Raw genomic sequence first — 14,622 nt, forward strand, 5'->3', positions numbered from 1 at the left:
CTGCTCGTTTAGCACTCGAGAACGCGTCACAGCGTGCTCAGACCCTGGACGTCGACTGGCGTGTCTACCTTGCGTCTTCCACCCATCATCCAACGGACCCACACACAATTCTTGGTATTCCTGAAGTTGTCTATGCGTCGATGATTCGACATGAACCACTTTACCCAGTCGTCGTACACCCCAGTCCGCGATGACAGACTACCACCGGAGATCATTTTTTCAATTGAGCAGATCCTCAACATAGGCCGTGGCCAGGACACAGACCCCCTAGACAAATTGACAAACGACTTCAATCCTGTGAGCGTTCTGAATGACTACTTCCCCGATGGTACGTACTCGATACTAGCTATGCGATGCGTCAGGTTGCCAATATTTGCTGCACCAGAGGCATCTCTTGCACGGCTTGAAGCCATTCAAACACAGCTTGCTCAACAAGAACGGGAGCTTCAGAAGGAGATTGACGTGTTGAAGGAGGAACTGAGGCGAGACCATGACCCGAGTAGGATGCAGCTATTGCAGGAGATGATTTCGGTGAGTTCTTGTGCAGTGCAATTAGCCTCGACTTCAGCCTGATGCAGGCGTTCCACTGGATGTAGGATCTCATGGGGCAGATGTCTCGCATTCGGGAGAAGGCGACCGAGTCGGAAGCTGTTGTGCGGAATATCACCAAGGAGATACAGGTCCTGGATTTGGCGAAGAAGAATCTCATACAAAGCATGACTACTCTCAAACGACTGCAGATGCTGGGTATGCCTACGACGTTTGTATCCTTTCTCGTATATTCATTTGTCCCCTTTCGCCTCCTCAGTAAACGCGCTGAGCCAGCTCGAAGACCAAGTGAGAGACAGGAAGTATCATGAGATAGTCCAGACATTAGGCGTAAGTCTCATATATGTGTACAGTTAACAGGGCAACGGCTCAGAGGAAGTAAAGGCAGTCAAGCAGATCGGCGCGTCCTTCAAGCCGTTCACTTCCATCCAGCGAATCTCGCAACTTTGGCGACGCATCCAAGAAATCCAGAATGAAGTTCGGCAGAAAATAGATGCGGACTGGGAGAAGTTGTCAGTCCCGCCCTTTGTAAAGGCATAAATACACTGACCGGCAATCTGTACGCCACACCAGCTACATGCAGGATCCGGGCAAGCCTATCAAGCCTTCTGTGATAGCAGATGCGTGCCTCGTCGTCGATGTGCTCGGCCCCGAAGTCCGGACACAATTCATTGAGCGATATGTCGCGCTAGAGCTCAAAGAGTATCGTCGCATATTCCGTGCTACAGACGAAGCCGGACAGCTCGACAACTTGTCGCGTCGCTTTGCATGGTTCAAGCGCCTGCTTCAGACTCACGATACTGAACAGGGACGGGTTTTCCCCGCTGAATGGAGAGTCGGGTGGTTCCTCTGTGCCAAGTTCATTGAGATTACTAGGTGCGCGGCTGCCATATCTGTGGTCCAGCGAAATGTGTGCCCATACCTCCTAGGGATGACATGACAGTACTGCTATCGAAGGCAGGCGCAAAGCTGTCCGTGAAGCAGCTGCTAGACACTCTCCAAGAGACAATGGAATTCGAAGCATATATCGCGCGGAAATACGCTACATCAGTGCGTTTCACGCAATTGGCTACGAACTCGTCTCATGTATCAGACGCCAGGTACCGGAAATCTTGAAAACAACCCAGCCAGCGGGAGCCTCACGGCCCTTGAAGTCGATCTCATCTGCCTACGAGCCTCACATGGGCGTGTACATCGAAGCGCAGGACAAGTATGTACCTACTCCACCACCGATATCTTATTGTCTCACACGGCCGAAGGGCGTTGTCAGACATGCTTTCGCAATATAGAGGCTCCAAGTCACGCTCGTCTCTTGAAGCAGCATCGACGAGGACCTCCATAGACGACTCCGCACCACCGGTGCTAGTCCTTCCATCCTCGACGGAGATGTTCTACTACTACCGCCAGACTTTGGACCAGCTTTCGAGCCTGTTCACGGGCCAGCCGCTTTACGACTTATGCTCTCTACACAAGAGGTGGCTAAGGATCTACGCAGGTAAGCACTTCATGTTCTGTCGCGTTTGTCGAATCATTGATCTGTCGTCCGGTGCTAGAGGATGTGTTACTGGCAAGTATGAAGAGGTCCGTCTCACTCGGAATCCGCATGAAGCATGTCGCTGACGCTGCTCGGTCAGGCCTCCAGTGATGGCGCGTAAATCGACAGATAGCCGGGTGGACATGAGCGAAGTGAGAACAGCATGCACTTTGATCAACACTGCAGATTATTGTCATGCCACGGCCCTTGAGGTAAGCATCCGTGTGCACCCTGTGGGTCTGGCTTAAGGAGGATGACACGTCGGCAGCTGGAAGAGAACATCCGCGCGAAGACGGACGAATCATTCAAGGAGAGGATCTCATTACAAGACGAGTGCGACCTCTTCGTGAGGTACAGAATAACGCTATGAGCATGATATGCCTCTGCTTACATACTGTCGCAGTGCCATCTCGGCAGCGATACAGGTCATCCTCAGAGAGCTTGAGGCGGCTTGCGATCCCGCATGCTTTATTATATCGCGCACTGCATGGGCTACCCAGAAGTCTGTCAGTGGGCAATCTCCGTATGTCGACGACCTCGTGCGGGCCGTCGAGCAAGTCGTCGACACCGTCAAGCCTCTCATTGAGCAGAAGAAATATCTACGAAATCTCATGGACAAGACGGCCAGGTATGTCGTCCGACGATGGGATGTCCGGCAATCGCAGGCTGACTCTTCCATTAGCGTGGTTCTTGCTAAGTTCACCAACGCACTAGTGAAGAGTCGACCGCTCAAGGAGATCGGAGCGGAGCAGCTGCTGATCGACTTGCAAGCTCTCAAGACCGCCTTACTCAGGATACCTGGCGAAGATCTATCCACAACAAAGTATGCTACGAATCTGATCCTTGATAACGGCTTACTCATGGCTCTGTTAGCTATACCCGAAGTGTTACGAAGTTGACCACGCGCTTGGAAGCGCTGCTCAAGGTTGTCGTTACCCCTATCGTATGTTTACCTTTGTCACAGCCTAGCAATTAGTTGACACGCTATCCAGGATCCCGCTGAAGGATTCATCCTCAACTACACGCTGCTCATTGGGGACTCGTCCTTCACGAACTTCCAGAAGGTGCGCGCCTTCATGCATCTGAATGGATTCACGCTGAAGTGTGACTCCACTAGATCCTGGACCTGAGAGGCACGGCGAAGACTGAGGAAAATGATATCCTCGACTCTTTCCTGACGATCACCAGCACAAAGAGCGACCTCGAGAGCACGTCCTTCCTGACATCACTCGATATGGACCCTGGTCAGTCGAGCAATGCTAACAATCCTGCCAACAACCGTGTTGGACTTGCCGGTGCAAGCGAGGGCATACTGGCCGCCCTCGCATCCCCTCCGGGGGCGGGCACGCCGACAGGGACGGAAACACCGCCGAAGGACGGGGCGGCGAAGCGGGAGGTGTTCCAGGATTTCAAGCGCTTCGTGAGCTTCGGCCTCAGGCGGGAGACGCTTCCGCCGTCGTAGATTCAACTACTCTAGTGCTTGGAATGCTAATAGGAGCGGATTGGAAGGCATGATGACCGCGTCTCAGAAATCAAAATGATTGAACTTCAAAATACATCTATCCAGGATACATCCAACACGGGATACAACAGCTGACGATACATTCTCTCATTCTTCCATCGCGTCCGAAGATGAGGATGCCATGGGTTCCTTCCAGGGCTCGGTCCACTTCGGATATACACGCTTGTACAACGACATGCAGACCGTGTCCATCTGGTTGATCGAACCGTCGAAGTGGGCCTTGAAGTAGCCGTGCGTACCCAGTGACTCCTTGATATGTCCTGTTCGCCCGTATTTGGTGTAGAGCTGGATGGGCTTGAAGTAGTTGATGTCGTCTGTGATATCGAGTCAGCTCCAGGAGCTCGGGTATTGCTCTACAGAGATACATACCTGAGTTGAAGAACATATACCGCACGGTCGCGGTCTTCTTGTGCACTTTGAAGGGATGTCCAGTGAGGATGATACGCTTAGCGATGACACGCGTCGTATCGGGGTTCATAAAGCTGCCCATAGCCACCAATTCGGGAGCTTCATGTACACCAGCCGTCAGCATTCGCCATCTACCATCTAAAAGAGGACTTACCCTGAGGGTCCTCCGTCTCCCGGAGCAAGTAGCAAGGCTGCTGGCCAAACACAACAGGTCCATACGTCGTCGCCACGTTCGTGACACCATGCCTGAGGTACCGCTCGAACTTGTGCGCGTTGTTCGCGCCCTTGCCGCCTCCGCGCGTGTGCTGACTATAAATTGGGTTCACGTGCAGCCTGCGCGGGCCGACACAGAGGACGAGCGGGTCCTTTGACCGCACGGACCCGTCGTACTCCGTGTTGCGCTGCACGGCGAAGTTCAGGACGGTCTTCTTGTGCTCGTGCTGCATCAGTCCGAAGAGGATGAAAGGCGCTGCTGAGCTTGGGTTGGCTGCGTCTTGCGAGACGTCCTTCACGTAAATCGTAACCCGTGTGCCAGGCTAATTCCGATGATCGTCAATGTTGACCTAGTGCCTCGAGCAAGAAAACGTACCTCAATACCAGAACCATCCTCCTCCGCCCTCTTCCGCACCGCTCTTTCAGTCCGCTTGTAGTCCTCGAACTGGAAGATCCGCGCGTAGTCGCGAGGCAGGTTCTCGTACGGATCCCACGGACTTGTACGGAATGACCGCAGGCCACGGTATCGCTGGAAGCGCGTCCGCGCAGGGTCATCCAGCGGCGTGTCGATCTCATCGGGGAAGGCGATGTCATCCTTCTCCTCCTGTTCACGGTTGCGCTCGCGCCACTTCCGCAACCTGCGCAGTGAATTGTCAGAGCTCTGAGCGGTGTGGAACGAGGGGGCACATACTGTCGGTCTTCCTCCTCCATATCCAGGTCCTGGAAGGCAACGCTCCTTCGGCTCTCGGTCTCCATCTCCTGATCAGGCAGCTCGACCATTTCCTCTTCCTCTTCTTCCATCTCCTGCATTTCCTCGTCTCCCTCCCGCTCGCCGTCCTGCGCGTGCTCGCCATCCTCGTCCTCTCCCTCATCCTCGCTCTCGTCGATGATCCATGCAGCCTGGTACTCGCTCATGCCCTTCGGCACTTTGCGTACGTGCTTGGGGGTCGTCCCGGTCTTCGCGTCGGGGATGCTGTCGGCGGCGGCGCCGTTGGGCGCTCCGCGCATCTCTTCCTCCGTCGGCCAAGTTTGCTCATTCGACATGTCGTCGGGGTCGTTGCTTGAGACGAGCGAGTCGGCTGAGGATGCGTCCGGCTCGGCGAGGAGTGTCGGCTCAATTTCCATTACCTCCTCAACGGAACCTTTCGAGCGACGCGGAAGAGGCGCAGACATGATCTACGTACGCGTCTTTCGTGAGCATGTATGGGCGACGAGTGGGATCTGGCGTACCTTGGTAATTTGGAAGTCCCCATAGTTCGGCAGGTGCACCAGCCTGTTCGCAGACAGCGGCGCACCCCTGACCACGCCCGTCACGCTCAACACCCCATCCTCCCACCGCACCTGCTCACCGACGACCCACGGCCTCCCCTCCCTCCACTTGACGTCGCTCGGCCGTCCCTCGCACAGCGTGCGCACCGCATTGAGGGCGTCCGAGCCCGTGTGCATATCGTACACCCTGCTCTGGCTCGGCACGAAGTACTGGATGAAGCTCAGCAGGCTCTTCATGATGCCCGACTTCTCCTTGGGCTCCATCGGGCCTTCGGAGGAGGTGACGACTGTGACGACTTCGGGGAGACCTTGGGCTTGGAGCGTGCGCAGGAGGGTGTCGCCCCAGCCGTCGACCTCGACGGTTGAGGAGAGGACGAAGACGACGTAGTCGGCTGCTTTGCAAGCATCAAGAGTGGAGTAGAGCTGCTTGTATGGGAGGGGGACGAATTGAAGAGAGGTCTTGAAGCGGTCTGCTCTACAGTAGGCGTTTGTGAATGTTCACATGCAGGATAGAACGGGACATACCTGAGCTTCCACGCTCCTCCATTTGATGGACCCTCTGCGGACGGGTCCAATGACCGTGCTAGTGTTACGGCGACATTTTGCGCTGGTGCATCGTCTGTCAGAGGGACGACTGCAACGATGCGGGGAGCACCATCGACTCCGCTGAAGATGCGGGTCGCAGAGATGAGCTCCTGTCGCTTCTTGATCTGCGTTTGTTTCGAGTTATTTCGCCGGTTCAGCCGTGTATGTGCGGCAACATTGGACGCTGGCGTGGATTTTGGTGACTGCCTAGTGGTCCTGCCTGAAGTACTATCACCGTGAGGGCGCTGATGCGATCCTACAGCTAAGCAACGCACCTTTTGCGGCCTCTTTTAGGGATCCTTTTGTGGCATGTTTAGACTTGAATGTTTTGTTTTGCTACGGGTGCAAGGCAAGATTAACCCAGAGCTGCGCCAGACATGCTTGTAATATACCGACCTGCTTGAGAGTCGGCCGATGGTGATGTGCGGATGAAGTCATTTTATTGCATTCAACTAGGCGTATAGATCTTCGTGCACAATATGTGTTGGGGGCCTAATGATTGAATCCAGAGATCGGTGGATGGGCGGCCTGGCTGATGGCCTGCAGGAGAGTGCGAGGATTCTGAAATTTACAAGAGCGGCCAATCGTGATCGAGGCGATCGTGCCATCTAATCTTATCTAGCTTCCGCCACCGCGTCGGAGCCAGATTGGGGTCAACGACCACCGTCCATGACTCTACCGCGAACATCTCTCGACTTAGACGTCGCTATTTACTCTGTCTGGGACATATGTGTGCTGCATTGCACTCTCATTCACCTTGAACACCCCACACGACTTCAGTCACAGCCGTATTGGACGGCGGCCCGCATGCCAGTTTCCCAGCCACGTTGAACAGTAAGTGAACCAGGATCACTATTGCAGACAAGCTAACCTACTGACATCTGCCCTTGTCTTGGCCAACAATCTGTACCACTGAAGGCGGAAACGCGCCAACTGGAGCGTGTCCGAGCCGGCAATGGTACAGACTGCAGAGGCATCACAGGCATGTGGTACTACGGAACATGGACGTGCGTACTCGAGGGAACAGGAGAAGGAAACACACGAAGGACGCCGACCACAAGAGAGAATGGAAAATACCTTCCGAAAAATGAGCCTGTAAAAAGTCAGTACAACACGGAGTACAGGCGCGGAGGTGGGTGGACAGGTAGGAAGGCGAAGACAGGCGCGATGAGAAGGTACATGCGGGGGCGAGAACACACACGATAGCCTCCCGCAGCCTTTCGGCACAGGGGCGAGCGGACAGCAGCCTCTCGGCACTGCCGCAACAACCGAACCCAAACCAGAAACCACTTACCTTCGCCTGCCAGGTACATGGTAAGCATGGTGCCGTGTTCTAGACAGCTACTCACCTTGTAATAGTCCAGCGCCGCTGGGAGAGACCACCAGAGTAGGGGGAGGATGAGGGTAGGAAGGAAAGAAGTGCTGGTGGGTCTGTACGTTTGCGAGACCCTTATATACCCGACCGAGGGTGTCAGCCCGGCGGACGGGGCTGCCTCAGGGTTCTGACCGCCACTGACGTATCAGGCGTCAGCCTCCCACCAGCCACGATACTCGCCTCTGCATCTTCTGCGATGCGGCCAAGAGGCTGTAGCAATGCACCAGTAGGTGCAAGTTGATCATGCTTGATGCGACCGATAACCTCATCCTGCCAGGATGTACACTGTTTCTGTCCGTTCTCTGGGATGGTGGCTGTCAACCGTGATTGGCGGCAGCCAGACAGCCACAACGTCGACTTGAGACGCAGCCGCACTGGAAACAAACGCGTAGGGCCGACCTGGGGCCAACGTGTATTGTCTTCTCATGTGACCGCGAAGCCCGGTGCCCGAGTCGCCGACCGATGCATCCCACACTGCTGAAGTCGACCGTCGCGCATCAACTGCGTCATGCACTGCATAGTTCTACTGGAGTTTAGCGGTCCAGTCATCGTCCAGTCTCAGTGTATCCCGCCGGAACTATTAGGCAAGGTCCCTTGATCACCAAGTTGGATAACAGAAAGCGGGGATGGTCACGACTCCGACTCGACCTTGCTGTGGGATTATCATGCTCATGCTATGCACCATTAATTGCATGAGAGCAACTTTGAGGTTGTCCCAATATCTGCTGCGGCCTCGGAGCTAGATTCCCATCTGTCCGTTGCAGTGATGTGCAGGTGATGTGCGTCAAGTAAGCGGGTCTTCTGTGCCACAAGAATCCCGAACTAATCGTGTCTTCCCATCAGAGGATCCTGTCGTATAAGAAGTCGATCGCCATTGCAGTTCTAGTACGTTCTCACAACCTCGATCCCATTGCTAGTTCGAGTCTCACAAACCTTCTCATAGAGTTCGTACCCTTCGCGGCTCGACGATGCTCGCATCGAGCCTCCTGATTGGCCTGCTTGGGATGCTATTGCCGTCACTCACTCTGGGAAAGCCTATGCGGCGGGCCATGCAGGTGCAGGAATCGCGCGCGAGCCCTCCGTTGGGTTCACGCTTGTGGGGCCCGCATCTCCTGACACCGTCCTTTCTCTTCGTATTTCGCTCGTTCAAAACAACTATACTGGACTTATAGATGCGCTGTACGATGTCAGCACGCCCTTCAGCGCGAACTATGGCGCGTATCTTAGCAAGGAACAAGTACGCCCAGTCCCGACTCGGACGTCTCGCGCATGGCTTCATTGACGTTGGACGCGCTTCGCAGGTTGGGGCGTACATGGCACCGGCAGCGGAGAGCACCTCGGCCGTGAATACCTGGCTCAGCGAGAACGGATTACAAGCGAGGAACATTTCTGGAGCTGGCGACTGGCTCTCCGTGCAGATACCTGTTAGCACGGCCAACGATTTGTTAGACGCGAACTTCTCTGTCTTCACCCACTAGGCGACTGGCAAGCAGACGGTGCGCAGGCTCGCCTACTCGATTCCTTTGGATTTCGCAGACCACATTGACCTCATACACCCTACTGTATCGTACGTTCACTCCCTTCCTATCACATCGAATTGATAATATTTTAATAGCGAAGTCCATGATTCAGGTTCCCGAACGCGTATGGACATGTGCCTGCCCTGCAAACGTCCTTTTCCTCAACTCCAGTTGAGAATGCCGATACAGGCCCGTGCAACATCAGTCTCGTCACCCCCACGTGCCTGCAGTGGTTGTATGGCATCCCTGCTACACCCGCGACGAGCCACGGGAATGGTCTGATTGTATCGGGACTCGTCGAAGACTGGCCGCAAGAGGCGGATCTCAAAGTAAGTGCTGCCCTGAAGATGCGCGCATGTCTGTCAGATGCATCGCACTGATGCTGTGTACTTAAAGGCATTCTTGACTGAATATCGTCCTGACATGGATCCTGCGACGGCATGGACGCTTGTCTCGCTGGACAACGGCACGGATCCTCAAGAGGCTGAAGATGCAGGCATGAAAGCGGTGCGCATAATTTGCCATGACTCCATCAGATCATGCTATCCCTGACATGGTCAATATATGGCACAGAACCTCGACGTCCAGTATACTATGGGGATCGCAACGGACGTGCCCGTAACTTTCATCACTGCCGGCAATGACGATAATCCCACGAGCGACAAGTTCGCAGAGGTCATCCTCGACACGGCCACCTATATTCTGGGGCTTCCATCGCCTCCACAGGTGATTACAACGAGCTACGGAGACGACGAAGACAACGTTTCCGAGAAACTCTCAAAGTACGCACCAACTCACGCATATATCTACTTGTCCCTGATTCGGTCGTGGCAAGCAAATTGTGCAGCGCCCTTGCAGCCTTGGGGGCGCGCGGCATCTCCGTAATCTGGATCTCTGGTGACGGTGGTGTGTCTGGTCTGCACTGGCCGGAGGAGACATGCACGACGTTCATCCCGACATTCCCATCTGGATGCCCCTAGTGAGTGCGCCTGCGAAGATAGCGAGCCACTGAGCCTGAGGACTCGACAGCCTCACCTCCGTGGGCGGAACGTATCTCATCCCCGAGCAAGCCGTCAATTTCTCCAGCGGTGGCTTCTCCAACTACTTCGCGCGGCCCGCCTACCAAGACGCCGCCGTCTCGCAGTACCTCGACTACCTCGGCGACACCACTCGCAGTACCTCGACTACCTCGGCGACACCAACGCGGGCCTGTTCAACTCAACCGGGCGCGCGTACCCGGACGTCGCGGCGTATGCATCGCACTTCGCGTACATCAACGCGGGCGAGGAGACGCCGGGGAGCGGGACGAGCGCCGCGGCGCCGCTCTTCGCGAGTGTGATCTCGCTGCTGAACGACGAGCTCCTCGCGGCGGGCCGCTCGCCGCTGGGGTTTTTGAACCCGTGGTTGTACTCGACGGGAATATCGGCGCTGAACGATATCACAGTTGGGAATAACTACGCCTGCTCGGACTTCACTACGGGGTTCAACGCCTCGGCTGGATGGGACCCGGTACGTAGACAGTGTTGAAGCTTCGAGAGTCCACGCTGACCTTACTTGCGTACTCCAGGTGACGGGGTTGGGCACCCCGAACTACCCAAAGCTGAAAGCGGCGCTGGGCTTATAGATGTGTCTCGGACTATGTTGGTGGGGATAACCTAGAATCTGCTTAATCATGGACTGCATAACGAACATTGCTACGGATGCTTAGCAGCAATGAAGAGGGTCTTGCCTAGGATTGGATTCAAATCCTATTGACTTGCATGGCTCAGGGTGTACTGCATTTGAATTGTCCAGGACTAACTCTACGACACACGTACTTCCCCTTCGAGTTGTACTGCCGCCGACGAACGCACCTCAACTGAGGTCCGTTCGACCCGACAGCAGTACAGACTGCAGAGGCATCACAGGATTTCTACCTACGAAGACAGGAGCGGAGGTGGGTGGACAGGTAGGAGGGTCAACACATGGGTGAGGAGGAGGTACAGGTAGGGGACGGACCCGAGACTCAGAAACCAGATAGCCTCCCGCAGCCTCTCGGCACAGGGGCGAAGCCACACGCAGCCTCTCGGCACGAGGGCGAGCGGACAGGGCAGCCTCTCGGCGCCGCCGCAACAAAAGAAACCCAAACCCAAACCGGAAGCCGGAACACTACATGAGCGATGGAGAGAGGACAGGTAGGAGAGATGACAGGCGCGATGGGTAGATGGACAGGAGAGGAGCCGAACCACGAACCACGAACCACGACGAGACCACTTACCTTCACCTGTGGAAGATCCAGTGAGTACGCGGCGATGTAATGGCGGAAGGGGCGGAGAAGGTGAGGGCGAGAGAGAAGAGGACAATGGTTCGTGGACGTACTCATGACGGGATTATGTAGTGAGCCAGCATGTCAGCCCCCGGGAAGGAGGCCGGCGTTATGTCTCTGACTGCCCCAACCGCATCGCGATGTCAGCCGCTTCCACTAAACTTCGGGACACGCACCATGTCGTTGTTGGGGGGCTGTCATCTGTCGCACCTGCGTCACTTCCTGTGCTGGGCTTGCCCGTCGCAATTGTCGCCCGAGGTATGAAACATGATAAGCTTCAAGCATGGATGGAACAAGTACCTGCTGGGTACAGATACAGTAGTATAGCCCGTTTCTAAAGAGGTGAGCCGTTTTCGAGGACAAAATGAGAGTAGAGAGCAAGAGAGAAATGTGCAAACCCTGTTCTCGTGCGGCTTTATATACCCCTCCGAGCCTGCCAGCCCCGCAATCTCGGCTTGCATTTGGTTTCTGACCATGTCAGCCCGCCGTCAGCCGCTGCATTCCCTGGCTTGGAATGTGGAAGATGCTTGATATGCGGAAAGAGTACCACCTCGTGTGTCGAGCAATGAAATCACAGTACCAACTTAGTATGACAAGAATTGGCACTACATACCATCACTGTCAGTCGTGAGTTCTGTGGCGATCATCAGTGTCAGCGTTCGTCATGTTTTTGTCTGCAACATACATACTGAATGAGACCCTCGGATTTATAGCAGATCATTTATATCCGCTCTTCAAGGCGAACTGCTCAGTTCTACAGTCTGTCCGTTCTGGGGACTCAACGCCACACTCGTTCTTCTCCGAAAGACGGCGCGGACAGGTGACGACATAGGGCACCGGCCCGGGACGCCGGTCGCTCCCCCGCAGAGCCAGGCGAGAAAACACCGGACACGGGCACACATATCCCACCAACTCACCCAGGCGATCTATGCTCAGCATGGCGTCCAACGAGACATCGGCCCCCGCAGGCCACGACAAGCCCATTCTCATCGTAGTCATGGTGCGTACGATCGTGGCCAATGGCCTTACCTAGGCTGAGCACCAGTCGACACGATCCAGGGAGTTGCAGCGACGGGGAAGACCACCCTTGCGAAAGCACTCTGCGAGGAGCTGCAGCTGCCCTACATCGAGGGGGACGAGCTACATCCGCAAGCGAACATCGACAAGATGTCGAACGGCCAGCCTCTCACCGACGCGGATCGCGAGCCATGGCTCGCCCTCCTGCGCACGACCGCGGAGCACATCGCCGCCGAAGAGAGCCACAAAGGCAAACCACAGCTGCACGAGACCAAGGGGGTCTACGTCCCGTCGTCCGCGAAGCAGGAGACCCCGCCCGACGCCCCGCGACGGCGCACGGGAGCGATCATGACGTGTTCTGCGCTCCGGAATTATTATCGGGAGATCCTGCGGGGGAACCTCAGGCCAAACCTCCCCGAGCCTATGCACGAGCTCGAGCCGCCACCGCCGCCAGAGTGCATGCCGACGTACTTCGTGTACATGAAGGGCGAGCGGGATATGCTGCTGGATCGCATCACGAAGAGGAAGGGGCATTACATGAAGGCGAACATGGTAGACAGCCAGCTGGCGACGCTGGAGAGCCCGGAAGAGGAAGAAGGCGTAATCACAGTGTCCATGGAGCAGAGCACGGAGGAGCAGATGAAGATTGTCATGGGCGAGCTGAATAGATTGACTGGAGGCCTGTAGCATGGCATAGGTGTAGAATATTGATGATGGCACCCAGTTGACGTGAAGACGGGACGAGTATACGTCTCGTCTGAGACACTGATAACTAGCGTCGTGTGCCGAGGTCTGGAGAGAAGGTGAGCAGAGGGTCGTCCTCTGCGTGCCAGTGCAGACCTGGTGCCAGGCTTCGAGGTCTTCGACGCGTCAAGCGAGACGCGCGTCGGCAAAGTCCGACAGGATCGCGATTCGCGAGTGCACGACGCGTAAGGCAGACGCGTCAACCCACTCAAGCCCATACCACTCCCTCCTTCTTCCCTCCACGAATCGTGCACCATGGTGAGCGAATGTCATGATTTAGCTTTGTGGTAAGCTGACTGTAATTGTTCTAGGCCAGACGTTATGACAGTACGTTGCATCCACACCGTGAAGCCATCTAGCTAACGGTAGACGCAATGCTTCAGGTCGTACCACGATCTTCTCGCCCGAAGGTGAGCTTGGAGCATCTCCTGCGCGCACATGTAACTGATTTTCAACGTTTCGATAGGGCGACTATATCAAAGTGAGGCGAACCGATTCCTCCACATGACCCAACTCATCTTCAATCTTTAGTCGAGTATGCCATGGAGGCAATCTCACATGCGGGTACAGTCCTTGGTGTGCTTGCAAAAGACGGCGTCGTCCTTGCAGCGGAGAAGAAGGTAACAGGGAAGCTGCTGGACATGAGCGGCTCGAAGGAAGGGGGCTACGGAGGTAGCGGAGAGAAGATCTTCCTGCTCAACTCGTGCGTCCATCTATCCCCGCGCGGTGCATCCTCTCATGCGCTTGCCTTTCGTAGGAATGTTATCTCGGGTGTCGCGGGTCTCACTGCAGACGCAAACTCACTCGTCAATTATTCACGACAAACAGCACAAGGCCACTTGTTCAACTACAACGATGATATCCCGGTTGAGCTTCTCGTGCAAAGACTATGTGATCTCAAGCAGGGGTACACCCAATACGGAGGTGCGTCGCCACGTCGTCTTCTCCATTCGCAGCTCATTCGAGTAATACGTAGGTCTGCGTCCGTTCGGTGTATCCATTCTCTACGCCGGCTACGACCCGCACTACCAGTTCCAGCTCTACCACTCGGACCCATCAGGGAACTACTCCGGCTGGAAGGCGACGTGCATCGGCGCCAACAACGGCACCGCGCAGAGCCTGCTCAAGCAGGAGTACAAAGACGACATCGGCATCGACGAGGCGGTCGGGCTCGTCCTCCGGACGATGAGCAAGACCATGGACAGCACTACGCTGGGAAGCGAGAAGCGTGCGTGTCTTTCGCGTCTCCCAACGTCGCCATTGGCACCCCCGGGCGTGTGATCGCTCGCGGACGGCACTAATGCGCCCTTTCGAATTACAGTGGAGTTTGCTACGCTGACGCTGGACGCGGATAAGCGGCCCAAGGCGAAGATATACAAGCCCGCAGAGATTGACGCGCTGCTGGTGAAACACGACCTCGCGAAGAAGGACGAGGATGCGGAAATGAGGGCTGCATGATGGTGAACCGTGATGCTGGCTCGGACGGACCCTACTGTTGTACACCTTATTGCAATTGAGTGCGCTTTCCCATGCAAGGCACTGCGGCGACTCGAGTGACAGTACGCTCGGCCAGTGAGACGC

The 14,622-nt window shown here is 55.7% G+C and overlaps 5 protein-coding genes across 5 annotated transcripts; 4 read left to right on the top strand and 1 right to left on the bottom strand.

The window, feature by feature from the left end:
- Positions 1–2: 2 nt before the first annotated feature.
- On the top strand, positions 3–3,600 carry C8Q71DRAFT_748521 (Vps53-like protein). The gene is made up of 17 exons (XM_047923146.1): positions 3–328; positions 386–531; positions 597–747; positions 809–879; positions 934–1,061; positions 1,123–1,425; positions 1,479–1,599; positions 1,650–1,759; positions 1,809–2,044; positions 2,103–2,130; positions 2,184–2,295; positions 2,352–2,434; positions 2,487–2,711; positions 2,766–2,906; positions 2,957–3,026; positions 3,076–3,147; positions 3,201–3,600. Exons 1-17 carry the CDS (start codon positions 151–153, stop codon positions 3,543–3,545), a joined length of 2,520 nt encoding a protein of 839 aa, XP_047780953.1. The 5' UTR covers positions 3–150; the 3' UTR covers positions 3,546–3,600.
- Positions 3,601–6,635, bottom strand: C8Q71DRAFT_821301 (ribosome biogenesis protein tsr1). Its single transcript, XM_047926199.1, has 9 exons — positions 6,477–6,635; positions 6,356–6,416; positions 6,021–6,300; positions 5,457–5,970; positions 4,918–5,402; positions 4,603–4,864; positions 4,168–4,549; positions 3,975–4,112; positions 3,601–3,919 (listed from the first exon to the last, which is right to left on the bottom strand). The coding sequence occupies exons 1-9, from the start codon at positions 6,516–6,518 to the stop codon at positions 3,693–3,695; spliced, it is 2,391 nt and encodes a 796-aa protein (XP_047780954.1). The 5' UTR covers positions 6,519–6,635; the 3' UTR covers positions 3,601–3,692.
- Positions 6,636–8,423: 1,788 nt separating this feature from the next.
- C8Q71DRAFT_795519 (family S53 protease) lies at positions 8,424–10,599 on the top strand (the record flags this gene model as incomplete). Its single annotated transcript, XM_047925613.1, has 11 exons — positions 8,424–8,510; positions 8,531–8,692; positions 8,757–8,918; positions 8,949–9,022; positions 9,088–9,304; positions 9,372–9,482; positions 9,549–9,757; positions 9,811–9,954; positions 10,005–10,110; positions 10,152–10,484; positions 10,543–10,599. 11 exons carry the CDS (start codon positions 8,424–8,426, stop codon positions 10,597–10,599), a joined length of 1,662 nt encoding a protein of 553 aa, XP_047780955.1.
- Positions 10,600–11,134: 535 nt separating this feature from the next.
- C8Q71DRAFT_795520 (carbohydrate kinase) lies at positions 11,135–12,984 on the top strand (the record flags this gene model as incomplete). Its single annotated transcript, XM_047925614.1, has 3 exons — positions 11,135–11,149; positions 11,190–11,252; positions 12,340–12,984. The coding sequence occupies 3 exons, from the start codon at positions 11,135–11,137 to the stop codon at positions 12,982–12,984; spliced, it is 723 nt and encodes a 240-aa protein (XP_047780956.1).
- A 293-nt stretch (positions 12,985–13,277) lies between these two features.
- Positions 13,278–14,576, top strand: C8Q71DRAFT_748546 (nucleophile aminohydrolase). The gene is made up of 6 exons (XM_047923147.1): positions 13,278–13,451; positions 13,508–13,522; positions 13,573–13,744; positions 13,799–13,965; positions 14,018–14,269; positions 14,363–14,576. The coding sequence occupies exons 3-6, from the start codon at positions 13,584–13,586 to the stop codon at positions 14,497–14,499; spliced, it is 717 nt and encodes a 238-aa protein (XP_047780957.1). The 5' UTR covers positions 13,278–13,451; positions 13,508–13,522; positions 13,573–13,583; the 3' UTR covers positions 14,500–14,576.
- Positions 14,577–14,622: the final 46 nt, after the last annotated feature.

This window comes from Rhodofomes roseus (genome assembly GCF_022264815.1).
Source record: "Rhodofomes roseus strain CIRM-BRFM 1785 chromosome Unknown C8Q71scaffold_6, whole genome shotgun sequence".
Lineage (NCBI taxonomy): Eukaryota > Fungi > Basidiomycota > Agaricomycetes > Polyporales > Fomitopsidaceae > Rhodofomes > Rhodofomes roseus.

Bases quoted from the DNA above. Each gene is read 5' to 3' on its own strand.
- C8Q71DRAFT_821301 (XM_047926199.1), bottom strand. From the start codon at position 6,518: ATGACTTCATCCGCACATCACCATCGGCCGACTCTCAAGCAG. The intron at 5,971-6,020 runs GTATGTCCCGTT...CGCCTACTGTAG, and splicing joins GGAGGAGCGTGGAAGCTCAG to AGCAGACCGCTTCAAGACCT. The intron at 4,113-4,167 runs GTAAGTCCTCTT...GTGTACATGAAG, and splicing joins GGAGACGGAGGACCCTCAGG to CTCCCGAATTGGTGGCTATG.
- C8Q71DRAFT_748546 (XM_047923147.1), top strand. From the start codon at position 13,584: ATGGAGGCAATCTCACATGCGGGTACAGTCCTTGGTGTGCTTGCAAAA. The intron at 13,966-14,017 runs GTGCGTCGCCAC...AGTAATACGTAG, and splicing joins GGGGTACACCCAATACGGAG to GTCTGCGTCCGTTCGGTGTA. The intron at 14,270-14,362 runs GTGCGTGTCTTT...TTCGAATTACAG, and splicing joins TACGCTGGGAAGCGAGAAGC to TGGAGTTTGCTACGCTGACG.
- C8Q71DRAFT_748521 (XM_047923146.1), top strand. From the start codon at position 151: ATGAACCACTTTACCCAGTCGTCGTACACCCCAGTCCGCGATGACAGA. The intron at 532-596 runs GTGAGTTCTTGT...CACTGGATGTAG, and splicing joins TATTGCAGGAGATGATTTCG to GATCTCATGGGGCAGATGTC. The intron at 3,148-3,200 runs GTGCGCGCCTTC...TGACTCCACTAG, and splicing joins CCTTCACGAACTTCCAGAAG to ATCCTGGACCTGAGAGGCAC.